We start from the raw sequence: 18476 nt of genomic DNA, 5'->3' as shown, positions 1-18476 counted from the left end.
ATCAGAATGTGTGGACGTCATTAAAATAAATCTTACAGACTCAGCCTGAGGAAGTGGTTTAAGTCACTTCCTCTGTTTTCCTTGAAACACGCAGTTCACGGTGAAGCCTGAACACATTCGAAATGGCTTGTTGCATGTAGATATTTTTTAGTCCACAAAATGTTCCCAAGTTTCCCGAAACCAACTAACATTAACTGAATTTTGTTGTTTTTATTTGTGTTTGGTGACTATAGTTACTTTTCCAAATGCATTATGTAAATTAACTCATCCACGACCTCCATGTTATAGAAATGAGGGACCTTTGTGTTGCTTGTTGTAAAGAGGAAGGGGCATTTGAGCATAGTTTATGCCTAACTTGCTCATCTATGGCACAAATAAAACAGTATCTTGAGAAGCTCCTGGTATCTTACCAACACTCCAACGCTTCTGGATGGCTCTTTCCTTGTGGAAAAATTTAAAAGCTAAGCTATGTGGAAGCAGAAAAGATGGTTTCCCTAGAGTTATCAGACCATCACTGTCTTCTCATACTAGACTATGTTAAAACATTAATGGGGCAGTTAAGTAGTGAGCACTGCACACACTAGAATTAAAATTAAGAGAAACATTTCTCAAGTTTACCCTTTGTTATTTTTTGAAGAATTACCTGATAAGGTTGTCAAATACACTATGGTTTTATTGTTTATTTTTAAGGCAAAATATTCGCTGCTCTCTAACATGTTTGTTGCTGCATATCGCAAAAGTGTTATCAAATAAAACAAAATGGCTGGAGAGATCCGGAAAAGCAATGATATCTGAGACTGTCTTCGGTTCTGAGGGGTGCAGAGACTATCAGCAGTAGTGTGTTACTGCAGCATATCCGGGAACCACATTCTTCTCTGGGTACCCACATAGACTATTTTACCTAGAAAACAACATGGAATATTGCTAAACCATATATATATATATCGTACATAGAAGACAGAGCAAATTCTTCCCATATTCCTATAGGGAATTAGTGGGGCTCTGACGTATACTGGTAAAGTTTGCTGCAGGCTCATGAGGCAGCTTCATTAAAGAGGTTCCTATTTCATGCACCCAGAGCTATGCAGCTGGATGATAGGCCTTGTGGTAAAGACAAACTTGCCATTAAGTGTTCCCAGGAATCACAGTGGAGTGTTTAAAACCCATTGGGAGAGTGGTAACGTTAAAAATATAAATCAACCAAAAATAGCAAAGTTGACTACCACCAACTCTATTTGAGTTGGTTATGGTAACGTTTAATGATAAAGAGGCCCTAGAATTACAGGAGAGGGGACCTGGCAGACAGGAAACCTAGATGTGTTTTTAAATTAAGACATAACTTTTGAATGGGAAAGCATTAAAATAGCTATCAGATAGCATGGTATTTAGGGAGACACCTATAATTCCTCTTAGGAGAAAGAAGTTATATACGGTTTAAAATGTTAGGGAAATTATAAAAAAAATACATTTTTATTAAAATAAAATTTAATTATCAGGTATTTTATTTAGAACATTTGCCTATAAGATTTTCATGCCCATAATATTTGTGGGCATAATTGTCTGGTCTAAAATGAATAAAAATAAATGCATAATATATATCTTTTGAGTCAATATTTATTTGCCTTATTTCTTTGATTAAATTTTATAAGACACCTATAGGTCAAATAATAGCAGGGAAAGTGCATCTTTTATCAACCTTGAAAAGCAGGTTCTTTTATAGCTTTTTTCATTGACATATCATCGGGTCACCTGGATTCTCATAAATCCCTGAACTCTTAAGTTACTTGTGTAAAGCCTACACACAATATTCAACCATGTTGTAAAGTTATTCCTCGTACTCACGATGATTAGAGTGTAACTATTAACTGTATCTTACGAAACGGTCCACGCCATAAAGATTCAATGGCATCAATTTCCCTGCTTCAGCTTTCTCTGGCTACGATCCGCTAATCCCCCAGGCTCATCATACTTAACCTCTGCCGAGCCTTCTCAGAAGGGAATTTGTTTCACCTCATTCATGGCTTCAATAGCCGAGCAAGCCACACGCAAGTGTGCACTGGTCTTTTACCCTCCGCACACTAATCTGATTGTTTTTCCACTCTACAAAGCCCGGGTCAACAATCAGGCTGCCGCCAGAAACTAATCAATTTGCAAGCGGGCTTCTGTCCTCACAGAGGGAAAGCTTTCAGAACCATGTCAGGGAGGCCAAGCGCGCCATGGTTACAGGCATTGTCATGGCGTCTCCTTCGCTGGGTAAAGCTCTTGCTTTTGCCTCTGCACAGAGGACCCAGATTACAGAGTCAGCAGTAAATCCCTATTGAGGCCCACCAGGCTCTGAATGCGGTGAAGAGGAAGAGGAAATTGGGACAGACAGGAGCAGTATTCATCAAACTGAGGCTAAATCAAGAGGGAGAGAAATGGGGGGGGGGGGATGAGCGAGAAAAGAAAATGGGCTTCCAAGAATTTTCTAAGCTATTACCTCATCTTATTTCAAGCAATTTTAATTAAAAGTCTCAGTATATTCCGTAAACATAACACTACTTACCTTTTCTGTTCTTATTATTCTATTAGCACGTCAGGAAGTGATTCAAAACAGCATTACGTCACATTTGAGAACAGTAATTTTTAGAGCATCATTCAAAATCTTAAAATGGCATATTTTAAATGTTTTATTTGGGTAAGTTTTATAAAGAAAATCCATCTTCTATCCATATACTCATGATAATGTGTTAAGCTTTGTTGCAAATAACACTTCACCCTTATTGATTTATTCAAGCACAATTGCTTCAAAGTAACAAATTTCTTATACTAATGTAGTTTGGGTGATGGGGGCTGGGTGACGTTGCTATTTGGTAAGTTTTAGTTCTTTAAGAGAAAGGATCTTCAGTGATTTTTGGTAAATTTATCATCCTTTAAATACTAGAGCAATTCTATAGTGCATAGTTATTTATTAAACAGATTACATTATTGTGAAAAATCTATTATTTATTAGATACATTTTCTGGTAATCAATTCTTCAGACTATGCAATAGGTGATTATGAGGCATAAATATTACTAATTATTTAAGTTTAATAATAATGTATGAAAAATGCGTCATTTTTCTTTCTGATATTGCACACTCTTACCCCAACAATGCCAACTAAATTTAGGATGGCAATTCTCTGCAGATGTAAATCAGAAGCTAAAAGGACTGGAATCTTTGCTACTATATTCATGCCAATTTCAGCTGTTTAAAAGGCTTTAAGAAGATTTTGCTGTCTCTGTAATACTTGGTTTTTGTTTTGGTTTGATTTTTGTTCTTTTGAGGCAGGGTTTCTCCTTAGCTTTGGAAGCTATCCTGGAACTAGCTCTTGTAGATTAGATTGACGTCGAACTCACAGAGATCCACCTGCCTCTGCTTCCTGAGTGCCAGGATTAAAGGCATACACCACCATTACCAAGCTGTCTCTGTAATACTTTAAAGTAAATTTTTAAATTAAATTATTTTCCTCTTTCTCTTTCTTCCCAACCCTTTCCAGGTATCCAGTCACCCCCGCCCCAACCCCTGCATCTTCCAAATTTATGGCCTCTGGCTTCTTTTTAAAAACTTATATACATACAAATATATAAATGTATGTGGGTATTTCTAAATATAAAAATACTATCCGCTCAGTTGGAGTAATAACAATGTTATTTGTTTGTATGCATTTAGGACTAGCTCACACCCCAAACTGAGTCCGAGGAACAGGATGTCTCTATGAGATTGCATCTCCTAAACATGTCAGGGAAGCTACATGCATAAAGTCTCAACAACATGAGTGCCTAAACAATAGCTCCAAAAGCCCTACACCAACAGGCATGCAGTCATAAAAGAGGAAGCTCCCACAGCTAGGCAAAGAATTAAGGTAATATTCCTCAGGGAAGTGTCCTCAAATTGGTTGTCTGTTTGTTTTTGATTCTGTTTGTTTTTTGTTTGTTTGTTTTAACTACATAAATGCTCAGCTTCTGGAAGCGGTCCTAATGCAGAGGCTTTCCTCCAAGGGTCAGAGAAATATGTTCGTTTACTTAAGCCACTGAAATAACACAAAATGAAATCATGAAAAATTCTGAGATTATATAAAATGGGTTCTTCACTTCTTTACTTATTAAAGAACAATGCAATTGGACCTCTGACATGGTTTATGTCTTTAACCATGTTAGAATTAAAACTGTTTATTAAAAGTGTTTCACAGGCGATTCAAGACTGGGTCTCTGGTTCCAATATTAATCTGTGCTCTTGTCGTTTATTTGAAGTCATGTTTCTTGGTTTTATTTTTCCAAGAATGCATCCTGTGGAGAAACTCGAATCTTTCGAGAATGTGCAATATCCTAGAACATGACCACAGAGGAAGTTGTGCTGATTCCAATGAGGGCAGGCCGTCCTGGAATGGCTCTGAGAGGAAGTCAATGATGACTTGCATACCATTTCAATTACAGAGAAAGAAAAAAGGAAGAAGGAAAACAAGCGAGCAGTTTATCCACAGGCACGATCCTTTTAGGAAATTCCACTAAAAGAAAACAGGTCTTCCTGCAATGAATGGGAAAGCCCCACACTCTGGGCATGTAATTAGGTCTGTTTGTGTTCACCAGGCCTTGGATCTCTCAAGGATCCGTGCGGTTTCATTGTACCGAAGCCAGGACCAGGTTGCCCTTTAACCCTCACTCCAATGTAACCATTGACAGAGGGAACCCTACACATTCTCAGGCATTCCCTGGCCAAAGCAGCACGCTACAGGATAGAGCAGGCTAACGTGTAAACACCTGGGAAGGTTCAGAATCACCGTGCATTTTATGTATGTTATCTGACTTGTTTTAAATAGTAATTATAGGAAGTTGTCCGTATTATCTTTCCATCACAGATAAAGGTCAGAGTCTAAGAGAAATGTCATTTTGAAGCTGGTGGATTTTTGTTGAAATTACACAGCATTCCACTATTAGTCAAGGACATGAACAATGTGTAAAGCAGTCTTCATCAAATAAAAATAATAATAAACTTGAGCTAGTCATCCATCTATCTGAATGAATGGCTGAAGGGTACAGTAACTAGATAGCCCACCAAATGCTAAAGAAGGATTACCCTAAGAGCAGCAGAAATTTGTTTTCTAACCACAAATATACACAGAAAAAGTTAACTTGATTTCCAAATTACTAGAAGCTGAAATTGGAATTGAAGTTTAAAACTGTACCCTATTGAGGGAGTTTATGAAGCACAAGGGGAAAGCGTGACTTTTAGAACATGTTAAACTCATGTTGCATATACCTGACATGAGAAGTTATTTTAATCACCAGGAAACTTAAATTAGGGTTTGTCCTAAAGCATGAAGACAGCTATCATAAACTAATTTGTAAAAACATATATAGATTTCAAATATTGTGATTTTTTTTATGATTTCTTGCAATTCTTTCTTGTTCAAACTGGACTAAAAACTTTATTGGCACTGTTATAAAGGTGTGTTGGTTTTTAAAAGAAGCGTTAAAGTAGGGAGGCTATACTTACAAAGTCATGGAAATTCAAGATAGAATACTACAGAGCTGCATTTGTGTTTTTTTTTCAGAGTGAGCAAACATTAAAAACCACATAAAAGTGATTCATTTGCTCACCCAAAAGAAATGGATTAATTGGGGAAATGCATGAAGGCATGAACCCAAATTAATTCAACAGCCCTGAAGACCCCTGACAAATGTCATACCAGGCAGTACATTATATCTGGCAATAATGTTGATTCTGTGGTCTATGCTGATGCCCCAAAACACACTCATTTTTTTTGCAGGAATATGTCAACATTTTGTTTCCATTTTTTCCTAAAATAGTATCTGATTTCTCAAAGCCTGGGTTTCGCAGTCCTCTGGCCCTGTGTGGAAGACACCAGTATCTCCACACTCTGAGCAATCTGGTTTCTGCACCCTGTCAGATGGAACCTTTCTGTTAATTCGGGAAAAAATCAGTTCTCACATTTAGTGCTGAGAGACTGATAGCTGAATTCTCAAATGAGCCACACGTTTTCAGGGCTGAAGAACAGCGTTGCGGCCAATGATCTGCTTTCCCACAGTGAGAATTCTTCAGCGCCAGCTGTCAACATGTGTGTGTGTGTGTGTGCAGCATGAAAGCGGCTTTGGCTTCATGACTTTTTCCTTAAGGCCATGAAAATGAAACGGATACTAGCCTCTCCTTTGTCCATCTTCTAATCAGATTTGCTTTCTCATGGACAGCGAGAGCCTGTACGAGCGCTAGAGTTCTTGGTAGATCAAAGGCGCTTTGTTCCTGAATAAAAAACAAACATTTTCTCTCCCACACAAATATTTCCATTGGGGAACAGACTAGATAGTGATGTTAAACAGGGTTTCCCTACTAACTTGGCACCCCCCCACAAACCACGCTAGCTTTAATAACTGGTGGTGGATAATTTACAGTTCTCTTCCCGGCTCTCTCTTGAGTTTTAAACATGCCCTTTTCATCAAGGCCTCCTCATCTCCTCGGTTCCTCACTGGGCCTTTCAACTCCTCGGAGTATGTAGACATAACAATATTTCCTGTGCTGCTAACAGGGTGAAAAAATTGACTGTATGCCTGATACCCATTTACTACTATGAAGTCACACTCCGTCATGAATGATCTTCATAATTTTCTGTATGTAAAACAACAATCAGCAACTGAAGCCTAATTTAAAGAAGTTAGTGAGAGCAAGAAGTAAGGGACACAGAGAAGTGATTGCTTTGAGAACACACAGGAAATTCTGCAGGGCTAGTTCAACAGAGCTGGGTGAGAAGCAGGGAAAATCAGGAGTGCCTTTTGAAGAGGGTCATGGAGTAGACTTGGAGTAAAGTTAAGTTGAAATCAGTAGACAGTGGTGAAAATTTTGAAGGTAAAGAGTCCCAGACAGACAATGAACTTGAGCATACATAAAGGAAACAGCTTGCATGGGACAATGGATCCAAGTTTCAAGTCATGGGAAGACATCTTTGCAAAAGGAAATATGAGTGCTGGATAGATGACTCAGGGTAAAGGGGCTTTCTGGGGTTGCTGCTAAGTGCGATGGCCTGGGTTTGGTTCTCAGCTCTCACAGGGTGGAAGAAGAAAACCTTTCAGTAGTTTCCTGACTCCACAGAGCACACGCTGGGCATGTGCACACTCACACATATATGTACCACCCCACATACACACACACACACACACACACACAATACAATAAATGGCAAAGAAAACACTAAAAGATACTAGCAATAAAATAACCAACAAAAAGTACCAATTAAATTAAGAAATAATGGCAGGAAGACTATGTGAGACAGGTTCTGTGCCTTTGTTCCTAGCCACGAGAGAGACTAGTCCAATAGAAGCCTTGCCACAGAAGGAAAGAGATGCAGACTTGGGTGAGGAGAGGCCTGTCTTATGCTCTGAGTGATCGCTCTAAAGCAAGGTGCTGATAAAACAAAATTCTTATAAAGATCTTACACTCCTCTGAAGTTTCACTGAGAGCCAGAGGCAGGTGTCAATTTTTTTTTGAACAGAAATATAGATATAGAGGCCATGCAGGGGCTTTGCTAGTTCTTCCCAGTGAAGGTGGAGCAGACGTTCAGAGTAAGACAGTCTGGCATCCTGCAGGAAGTCCACCATAAACTTATACTCCTTAAGGAAGCGTGCGGAACAACGCACAACTCCAAATAGGGGACATTAGGAACGGGCAACGTTAGTTCATGTGACTGAGAAAGCAGAAATACAAACTTTAAATTACATCATAAAAGCTACTCTCATAATATCATAAAGATAATTATAAATAAATACTCGATTATTGTGTGTAAGTCAATAAGAAAATAATCATCAAACTTGATAGGCAGACATATAAAGATGAATTTATACTCTAAATGACAATCTTTTTGCTTATTTAAGCTTGTGCATTCTGTACATTTTATGTAATGCCAGCGTGATTTAAACACTAAGAAGTGAGAACAAATTACAAAAAGCATCTACTCCTCAAGCAGTTAGACCCGTGCTTGACTTGGGGAAAACTGAGATCTCCTTTTACAAAACTATACAGGATTCGGTGTATGTAGGTAGGTCTTCATTTCCTTGTCTATAAAACGACGCAGTGGTTGTCTTTTGTTTACTTGCTTGTATGAGAGCAGTCAGAGTCACGTGAATGCCCTGAAATATAATGCACTTAGCAGGGAAAAGAGTTTTGACGTCAAGGCTTGGAATGATGCTCTCAAAGCAATGAGCAGAGAAAGATACGGAGCAAAAGAGCTACTGCCCTGAGCTTTGTTGTCGTGGCCCCAGAAGACGGTATCTTTTCCACTGCCTCCCTTCCGCGCTTTCAGCCCAGACCCTTTCTTTCCATAGCTGACTCCTGAGAACCTTCCCATTTGGCACAGAGCAAATATTTCCTCAGTTTTTAATCTTCTCTTCTGTTTTCCCAGTTTTCTCACACCCACGGTTGTGAGGTCATCGCCGTAATCCTAACGGCCTCCTGAATCTAGAGTAGCTGTAGGTCCTGCAAAAAGGAAATCTTTCCAGTGACAAATAGGTTCTGTTCCCGCGCCTGTGTCCTTGCACATCCAACCTACCATTGAGCCAACGGGAGTCATGCTGCTCCGTCCTGATGGGGTGGTGGTGCCCCAGCGTCCGGAAGATAGCGAAGTCCCGGCCCATGAAGTCGGCAGCGGTTCCAGAGTATAGCTCCCCGTCTGCATTGTCACAAAGGGAAACCAAGCGTGTATTATTTAACTGAGGCAGAGCAAGAAAAGCAAAACAGGGACAATGTAATTTTCATGTTATAACAAATGCTTTTTCCATCGATATGCGGAACTGTCTGTATTTCACCCGAGTCCTGAAAGGAGGGAGGGTCCTAGCAATGGGTCAGTGAGAAGTTGGGAAACCAGAATAAAGTCTGATTTAGAGAATTCAGCTAAACATGAAATTTTTCCTATTTTCCTCATTGATGAAATTTTTAAAAAATGGAAGAGTAAAACCTTTATTTATCGCATAGTTTGCTTTTATATGGGTAACCCTTTATGGTTTAAATAACCTTATTTTTAACTTGTTTTAGGGATACTTAAATGTTTGATGAACTATTTTCCAATGGGTTCTGATGAATGAGATGTTATTATAAGAAATAATATTTTCCTTGAATTTTTTCTTCCTTTTTTTAATTCAATTTTTACACGTACATTGGCCTGTGGTTTGCCTGTATGTGGGTACACTTTTGTTGACATGTGTGAAGGCCTGGAGTTGACCTCAGACGATGTTATCATGGCTCTCTACTCTGCCCTTCTTGAGGCATGATCTTGCTGACCCTGGAGTTAATCAATGTCAGAGAGTTTAGCTAGCTCGCTCTCTGGAGTTATCCTGACTCTGCCCACTGTGTGCAGCCATTCCCAGCAGCCTTGCAACCTCAACACTTTTTTTATGTTGTTTCTGGGAAAACCAAACCTGGGGTCACAGTGGCCCTGTCATTACTTTATCTAGCTAGCCATATCATACGTTTACTCTTTAGTTTTTAGAATTCCGGTATGGAAGATGTTTCAAACTGGTATAAGGTATCATAAAGTCTGACAGCAGGACTTCAACAAAACTAATTTTGAAGAGTAAGCAAGTTCAGAAGCCCCGGGTCCAACCATCTGAGTTCTCGATTCCATTGTTCTTGGTGTTTTGCTCCTGAAAGCGTGTGAACCCTTAGTCCCAGTTTAACGATGGAAGCATCATTATCAGGATGTAAAAAGAAAAGAGCAGAGACGGGAATGGGGGACAAGAAAAAGTTACACCAGCTGAATGTTATTTTGCGCTTGTCAGGCAGTCTGCCTTAACTCTTTCTAATGATCTCTTTCAGCTCTGTCAACGTACCCTAGAGAAAAGAATGTCGCCCCTGTTTTACATTCAGGAAGGCCAAGGTTGATGGGCTTAATAGTTAGGGTAGCCGGGGTGAAGGTTCAAATCCAAGCCTGTTTAACTCTAAGGTTATTAAGCTAAGGCATACCTTTCAATTAAATAAAGTTTGCAAAATGTATGCCTTCTGTCATTGAGACAGAAAGCACCTCAGATTCTCTCTTCTAGATAACATATAAGCACTAAATTGCTTAGAGTTAACTGTTTTATTTACAAAGCCAAACAATTCAAGAGATGAGATACACTTCCACAAATAATACAGAATTTAAAAACATTTTTTGATTATTAGATTCTCATAATCTTTAACTTCAAAATAGTCACCAAGCAAAGAGAGCTTAGAAAAACAAGTTAAATATGTGTACATCACCATTCCCCTCTGCTACTATACTGCCATATGTAGAAATGTAGAAATGTCTGTCAGTCTTCTGGGATAAATGCTTTGGGCATATTATCACTTACATGCCATTCTTTAGTTATGTATTTTCAGTTTTCACAGGAACTTTGGACAAAGTAGATATTCTCTAACCCAAATCAACCATTCCACTGGAACTTTGCCTTCCTGAAGTTTTGTGTGTTTTGTGTTTGTTTGTTTGGTTGTTTTTTTTTTTTGTTTTTTTTGTTTTTGTTTTTGTTTTTGTTTTTTTTTTTTGAGACAAGGTCTCACTATGAAACCCTGACTGGCCTAGAACTCCTTCAGTAAACTAGGCTGGCCTTGAACTCGCAGATCTACCTTCTCCGGACTCCAGATTGCTAGAATTCAAAGTGTGTGCCACCATGTTTAGTTTTCTGAAGAGTTTCTTGGACTTTGAGGAGTCCCTAGACATTGGAGACTAAGCAGAGAAAAAAAAATCACTTTAAAACTGACTATCCTTTTTATAAGTGAGCTTAAAATTATTTGCTTTAGATTGCAGTGACTCTAAGTGAACAAATTATTTATCTAGACAGTAATTTATTACAAGTTTCCAATTAGATAGTGCTATTAAGACTACTCGCAAGTCATTCTGCATATGGTATCATTGGGACTCGGAAGTATTTTGTTCTTTCTTTACCTAAGGAAATGATAAGTGAAATATAACCTATGATACTGTAACATTTTGCCACACAGAAATCCAGCATCACTTTAAAGAAAATGCTCATTTATTCTAAAGGCTTTTGGAATACTTAAGGACTTATTGATAGCTTATAATTTATCTATATTTAAGCATTTTCACATTCTCATCAAAATTATTACCGTCAACTTTAACAAGGTGGTGGCAAATACCTATCACATATTTTCTTTTGGTCAGTGAGATCAAGAGGATGCTGGTTAGACTTGTGCATGACAGATTGGAGGGATGGCTCAGCGATTAAAGGGCAGGCTCACAACCAGAATGCCAAAGTTGCATGTGAAAACCAAGTCAGATGAAACTGAAACTGCAGATGACCTGAACAGCTTACTGTCCGCAAATCACACCCAACAAAGCCTACATCGTATACAGTAGAGAATATAAAGCCGTGGTCATCCGATTGGCCAGCTTGCTCTTAAGAGGAAATGGAATGCAGAATTACTGTGTCTGTTACAAAATGACGCAGAGGAGAATTGAGAAGCTGATAACGACCAACATCTCTTACACGTTATCTGGGTTATATTATTTTTCTTGTTCACTGTCATGCAAGGATGAAAGAACTCAGCACCAGAGAAAAAGATTCCCAAGCAGAGAGTTATTTTCTTTCTATTTGCACAACAGATGGGAAGATGATTTGGACCAAGCAGAAGAGCTCAATGTTTACTGAGAAGATAATTAAATTTAGAAATTGACTTTTGAACAAACGGGAGGTAGAGGTTTAGGTATCAGTTGTCATGGGAAATCACCTTTCACCCAAATAATACTTTTTGCACAAGCTGGTGTTAGTTTTTCTGAGCCGGATTATATCGGGTAATTATGAGGCGTTACAGGGCAAGATCTCTTCTTGTCTTTCCTAATTGTTAGTAGCTGTTTCTTGCTGTTAGCCTTAGACACAATTCCCTTCTTATATATCTATGGGAATTCTTAGCAAGGGTGATGGTTACATAGAAAATATAACAAGACATTGTTCTTATTTTGGCTGATGGTCTAGTTGGCAAAATGGCCAACTCTTACCTCTTTGGTTGTTGTTGTTAAGCAGAAATATAGCAACAACCCCCATCTGTGCCAGGTAAAACATTTGAACACTTCCGGGAAGTACTAAAGTTGTGTCAAGATTTTGTCTTTCTAAAGTTATCCACATAATTTTACTTTACATAATATGCAATTGCTTAAAGGGCTTATTTTGGGGAACAAGTAAGTGTAACAGTGACAGCAAAATTTGACTAATTGTATTTTTTCTCATTTAAGGCTACTTATAAAGCCATCAATTGAATATTAATTCGTGAGCATAATGTTAATGTGTACTATTGACACATTATTAAAAATATGAGGTGCTATAATATATGTGTGTGTGTCTGTCTGTGTGTGTGTGTGTGTTTTGAATGGCAATACTGCTGATACAAATTCTTGAGCTTACTATGTAAAATAATCCATGAGTGAAAGAAAACATGAACTGTGTCCACTTGTGTTAAGCTGATGGTTCAGTAACATATTCAAGGTTATGGACACTGTCTAACCAGCCAGATCATAAAGAATCTATATATAGAAATGGCACTTTTTGATGGCTCAAAACTAATACATTCTATGATGAGTATGCGGTGCTGACAGATAAAACTAAACTGTCTAGAAGGCAGCAAAGACCAAGATGGCTATTTGAGCACACATCCATTCTGTCTTAACTGTAACCTTTAAAGTCTGCCTAAGGAAAGTATAATTTACTGAGATGAATGGAAACAGCTTCGCGACCTCCGCATCCACCACGGCTGAGTTCCCGAGAACCATGCATTAAAAACAAAAGTTCACACCCACTCTAGAATTTCTGTTCACAGCTCCAAATGAAGGAACAATGTGGCTTAGATCAGCTAATGTCTTGGATTACAATTCCTAAGAAGGGTGTGGCGAGGCGAAACTGAGGAGGAAAAATAAATTTCCCGATGAAATTGCAGCGTTTCTGGCCCAGGTGAGGAGTGAGACTTGAATGTCAGCGGATATCAAACAAACCTAAAGACCAGGCTATTACGTTGTTAACACCTTAGGTAAATTGTCCTCACAGAGAGACGGTTAATGAGAAACAGAAGAAGCCAAGCTGCTCTCTCCTGCCTTTCTGTACCCAACCCACGCTGAAGGAATGAGACCCATGGTGCAGTGGAGGGACGCAGAGAAAGTCTGACCCGGTTCTTCCCTATGGCCGCTGTCTATATAGCAACATATGCGTGCAGACTTTGTTCCGTATGCTGTTGTCTTAATGATGATGCTTTTCTGAAGCAATGTGTTCACATGGAACACAGTTTCAAACCTAAGATTTATAAGACTCCAACTGTGCCTCCCAGCTTCCTCATAGACAGATATTAATATGCGTTTCTGTGTATTCCCCTTCATCATCACCTCAGAAATGGACGTATACCCAAACAGCCTTTACATTGTGCCTTTAACTCTTGTGAGAAGCTAGCAGAATTAGCATGGCCTACTATCTTATGGATCAGGGAACTGAGGCCCAGACAGAGGCTCAAATAATATCTGCATCAATATCTAACTATTTTAGGGTATTACCCTGCCTATTCTAAGACTCATTGAACGCATATTTAATGCCAGAATATATTCCTTCCTGAGTAAGGCAAAGTTCCAGCCTGAACATATATACGTGAGGAAGACCTCAGACATTTGAAATAGGCCTCAGCAATATCCCTTCTTTATGGAATATATCTAAATTATTAGTCTGTATTGCCTGGTAAATATTTCAGTGAGAAAATAGAATTGCTCTCGGGGTGGCCATTCTTTCATATCATGAAAAAGTGAGTTACTCCTTAATTGGTGTAGAAAGTTCTAGGTTTTATTCTTGTGTTCTCCTCACACCTGGTATTTATACTGAACAGGGGAGCAAATGCTATCTTTAATAAGGATATTTTAAACAAAGTTGAAAAATACGTGCAGGTGGAAGAAGAGATATTTTAAAAATAAATTCTGCAGTACTCTTATTATTTTAAAAGATTGGCAAAGTAACTTTATTAAGGTGACTTGAAAAATTGAGAACATGTAACTGGATTTGGGCCCTTTTTTTTTTTGACAGGGTTTCTTTATGTAACAGTCCTAGCTGTCCTGGAACAAGCTTCCTAGACCAGACTGAACTCACTCACAAAGATCTGTCAGCCCCTGCCTCCCAAGTGCTGGGATTAGAGGCATGTGCTACCATGCTGAATTTGGGCACTTTGGGTAGCTATGCATTGGGCAAGGGTAACAAACCTATAGTCAACCTTGTAAACTTTTGGTTTTTTTTTTTTTTTTTTTTTTTTTGGATTTTTCGAGACAGGGTTTCTCCGTAGCTTTTTGGTTCCTGTCCTGCAACTCACAGAGATCCGCCTGCCTCTGCCTCCCGAGTGCTGGGATTAAAGGCGTGCGCCACCACCGCCTGTCAACTTTTGGGATTTTGAAAGGAGATTTTACAAAACTTCCACAGTTTGTGTAAACTCTCTGTTGGTTTTTAACAATTAGTTTTGGTTGGAACAGCTTTATCCTGGCATTGCAAGTATGAAAAACACCTTCTGCCAAGACCACGTCACAGATGTTTTGAGTGAAGCCTAGGTTTGAGGAAAGGAGCGGCCTTAGATTTTCTCTTTTATGTGCTGAAATGAGGATGAATCCCCAAGTTATATGAGAAGACAGGACTGGTGTGTGGCTAACTCCTCATCCGTACATCAGCTCCTGGGCACTTCCGAGGTGGTTATATTCAAAAGTTTAATTGATGTAGCAAATATTTGTGTTCAAAAGACCCATAAGGCCAGTGACTATTCATGTTCAAGAAGTATAAGAGAAAATGCCCCAGAGCCAATAAAGAATATTTTATGTACCGTGAGAGGAGAATTTGTAATACACTGCCAAAGCAAACAACCACAACAAAGGAAGTTACGGCCCTTGAAGTCAAATGGTGCTACACGGGAGCCATGGTGGATTAATGGATAAAGTTGCTTGCCACCAATCTGCCCACCTGAGTCCAATCCCCAGGACTTCCATAGAGCGGGGAAAGAAGCAACACCTGAGAGTGTCCTCTGACCTCCACACACAACTGTGGTGCTGGAGCACCGACACAACCCAGCACACTCAACAGATAAATAAATATTTAAAATTAAAAAAAAAAGTCATTGAGGATGTTTTAAGGGATTTGTTTTTTACCTGATCTGAGTGGAGCTGTTCTTCTATCTGCACTTATTTTTAACTGATTCAGAACTAATTTATTTGACTTTATGACTATGTACTTCATTGCTCTGAAAGTTATGGACGCATTTTGCTGGAGTGGGTGTGTTAGGTCTGGACTCCCACGGAAAGCGTGTGTTTCTGAAAGGTCTCTTGTTCCTTCTCCGCCACATATCCTCTCGCTGAACTTCAGTCATTCCTTCCTCCCTTTCATCAACCTATACATTTATTTCAAAGAAACCCTAATATAAGACCAAACTTTGGAGTTTCTTTTCCTTCGTGGGCCTTGTGTGGCTGCATGCCATACGAGCTATGTAATACTGACTGTCATCAGCCTTTCTCGGTGGAATAATAAAATAAATAAGCAAATCCCTTCAGAGGAACATACCACAAGCTAACTCAGCTTTAGACACACTTGTACAGACTGCTTTTTGAGTAATATGTTTCATTTTTTTGCGTGCCATTTAAATAAATACAGGTTGCAAGTCAGAACAAGGCATGATTTCCCTCATTGTGTGAGACAACTTTCAAATTTCAGCCTGCATGCATGAGGAAGGCATGCACATGTAAACACCAGGTCACCCATTAACAGGAAAATTACACGTTTGCTAAGTCGGCAGTTGTCCTTCAGGTTTAAAAAGTCTTTTAAAAAATGTCTCATAAAGGGATCAAATGGGCTAGAATTGTCTAGATTGAAGAGCCATAAAATAGGTAATTTATATTGCAAAATTTTATTCTAAATGGAGCAAAGGTTGGTGATAAAATAAACACTGGACCATATTGGATATATATCTCTGTGGTTAGTACAGTTGTCTCTACAAATAAAGTTTAATTTTCTTGAGTATAAAAAGTACTTTGACAAGGGAAGAAATGGAAAGCATTAAACTTACGCAAAATGAGCTAAGCCTTAATTTACTTTTAAAAATTCTAAACTTTGATGTCTGAAAACTTTCATTATTTTTAATGTAAACACTTAATAGAAAAGAGTACAAATATAATGTGTATAGGGTTGCTGATACATGTAACTAAAAAAAGCAAGAAGAATGAAAAATGTTAAAAAGGAAAGAAAGAAGAGGAGGTGGGAGTGAGGAAGAACACACCCATAACTCTATACTTTTAGCTTTTATTTCGTTAAGCCAAGTTTTCTGGTGAATGAACGAGTAAAAATTCTTCACACTTCATACAGACTAACATTCCTACTTCTATCCCTGACTCTGATCTTTAGCTTTGTACGTATTCTCCAACCCTCTGCAGCAGAGACAAACAAGAAAAGAAGGAAAAAGAATAGAAATGAAAGTAAGGAAAAAGTAAGTCTCCTAAGCTATTTTGTGAGTGTTTAAGCAACGAGGAGGCTAAAATCTTAAAGGGGGAAAATGTAATGACAGAATATTTTCCTTAGGCTGGCATATACAACAAGATACTCCAGCGAGTCAAACAAGATGCACCAGTTAGTTTCTTGGGCAGCTGAGGAGAGGGAACCTGAAATGGCCCTAGCCTATAGCAATACTGACGAATCTTGCATATAATCATAGAACCTTCATCTGGTGATGGATGGAGATAGAGACAGAGACCCACATTGGAGCACCGGAACGAACTCCCAAGGTCCCAATGAGGAGCAGAAGGAGGGAGAACATGAGCAAGGAAGTCAGGACCTTGAGGGGCACACCCACCCACTGAGACAGTGGAGCTGATCTATTGGGAGCTCACCAAGGCCAGCTGGACTGTGACTGAAAAAGCATGGGATAAAACCGGACTCGCTGAACATGGCGGACAATGAGGGCTGATGAGAAGCCAAAGACAATGGCACTGGGTTTTGATCCTACTTCATGTTCTGGCTTTGTGGGAGCCTAGCCAGTTTAGATGCTCACCTTCCTAGACCTGGATGGAGGGAGGACCTTGGACTTTCCACAGGGCAGGGAACTCTGACTGCTCTGTGGACTGGAGAGGGAGAGGGAGAGGAGTGGGGGGAGGGGAAGAGGAGTGGGAGGAGGGAAATGGGAGGCTGGGAGGAGGAGGAAATTTTGTTTTTTCTCAAAAAAAAAAAAAGATGCACCAGGGAGTCTCTGCCAATGGTACCGCTACTTGGCTTAATCATGCCAGAGAAGTGGTCCAAACGTTGACACAGTGACATCCTGAAGTACATTTCTCACGATACACTGATTGCCATCTTTTTAAACCATATCTCAAAGCCTACATTCTATTTATTCATCAAATGAAAATGAAATAATACTACCAAAAGCAAAAGCTAAAGTTTGGTGAATGATGTATAACATTTGAGCCAACTATTCTCAAAGGTATAATTAAACTATTTCCTAAAACACAAATCAGTTTGAGTAAGGCAATCACAATCAACAATTAGTGATTTTTTTTAATTCCTTTAAAAATATTTGTGAGCAGCGCAACTGTTGCTCTGCTTCTGAAACTGCATGAATAACAATGACAGATCTTGGCAGGTGAAAGGAATGGGCCAACTTGACCTTGGTTGTAGCAGATTCGCTATGCAGTTGATCGTTAGTTACATACCTATTAGGAGAGAGGCTGTCAGTAGTTTGGGGTCATAAGGACTCTTTCCACGACCGTTTTCAAAATGGGAGTCCTGGAGCTTAAAAATGTTGTCCTGCAGATTGAAACAAAAGAAAGGTTCCGTTTATTCACAGAAGTGTGTTCAGCATGTCAGTAAATCAAAGAGAAGCTGAGTATTCCCATCCAACACAGAGTGCTTTAATTTGTTTCAACTTTGGAGAAGACAAATGAAGTAAATGGACTGAATGAGCTACGACTAGCCAAATGGCTACTCATTTTCATGGTTTGGAGTTTGCCTTGTTTGTTTGCTGGTTGTTTTTTTGGTAGCTGTGAGAATGGTGCAAGTGAAAAAGTCCACAGGCCTACAGCAAGACTTATTGTGGTAGAACTAATAACTAAGGTAACTTTTTAATTTTCTCAGGTTTGCCATGTAAGATCTGTGCAAATGGCTCTTGGGAAAACAAAATTTAGAATGATGTAAAATGACTCATTTTATTTTTTGATAGAGAAGAAAAATAACAATTAGATTACATTTCTAGATGACTCCTATTTTATTTTCTGTACACACAATCCATTTAAAAGTATTTAACCACAGCAGTCAATTCCCCTACTCCACTTCTGTGTAATTGACATGCTCCTACTGTGCTTTATAAGACTCAGTTACCTAGTAAGGGACATGAAATCATCCTTCTTTCTCTACAAGGGAACCAATGCTCTAGGAAGAGTCTGTCTGTGAGGTGGCACCAGGGAAGAGCAAACACTTT

General features: G+C 39.0%; 1 protein-coding gene across 2 annotated transcripts in view; it reads right to left on the bottom strand.

Moving 5' to 3' along the window:
- Sema3a (semaphorin 3A) overlaps positions 1–18476 on the bottom strand; it is a 202278-nt gene that overhangs the window by 67943 nt on the left and 115859 nt on the right. For both annotated transcript variants that reach the window (XM_075955979.1, XM_075955978.1), the window contains 2 exons: positions 17713–17806; positions 8578–8697 (listed from right to left, as the gene is read on the bottom strand). In XM_075955979.1, the coding sequence (XP_075812094.1) occupies positions 8578–8697; positions 17713–17806 (214 nt within the window). The remainder of the gene's footprint in view (positions 1–8577; positions 8698–17712; positions 17807–18476) is intronic.

Source organism: Microtus pennsylvanicus, chromosome 22 (assembly GCF_037038515.1).
Source record: "Microtus pennsylvanicus isolate mMicPen1 chromosome 22, mMicPen1.hap1, whole genome shotgun sequence".
Lineage (NCBI taxonomy): Eukaryota > Metazoa > Chordata > Mammalia > Rodentia > Cricetidae > Microtus > Microtus pennsylvanicus.
This window is presented reverse-complemented; position numbering and strand designations above follow the sequence as displayed.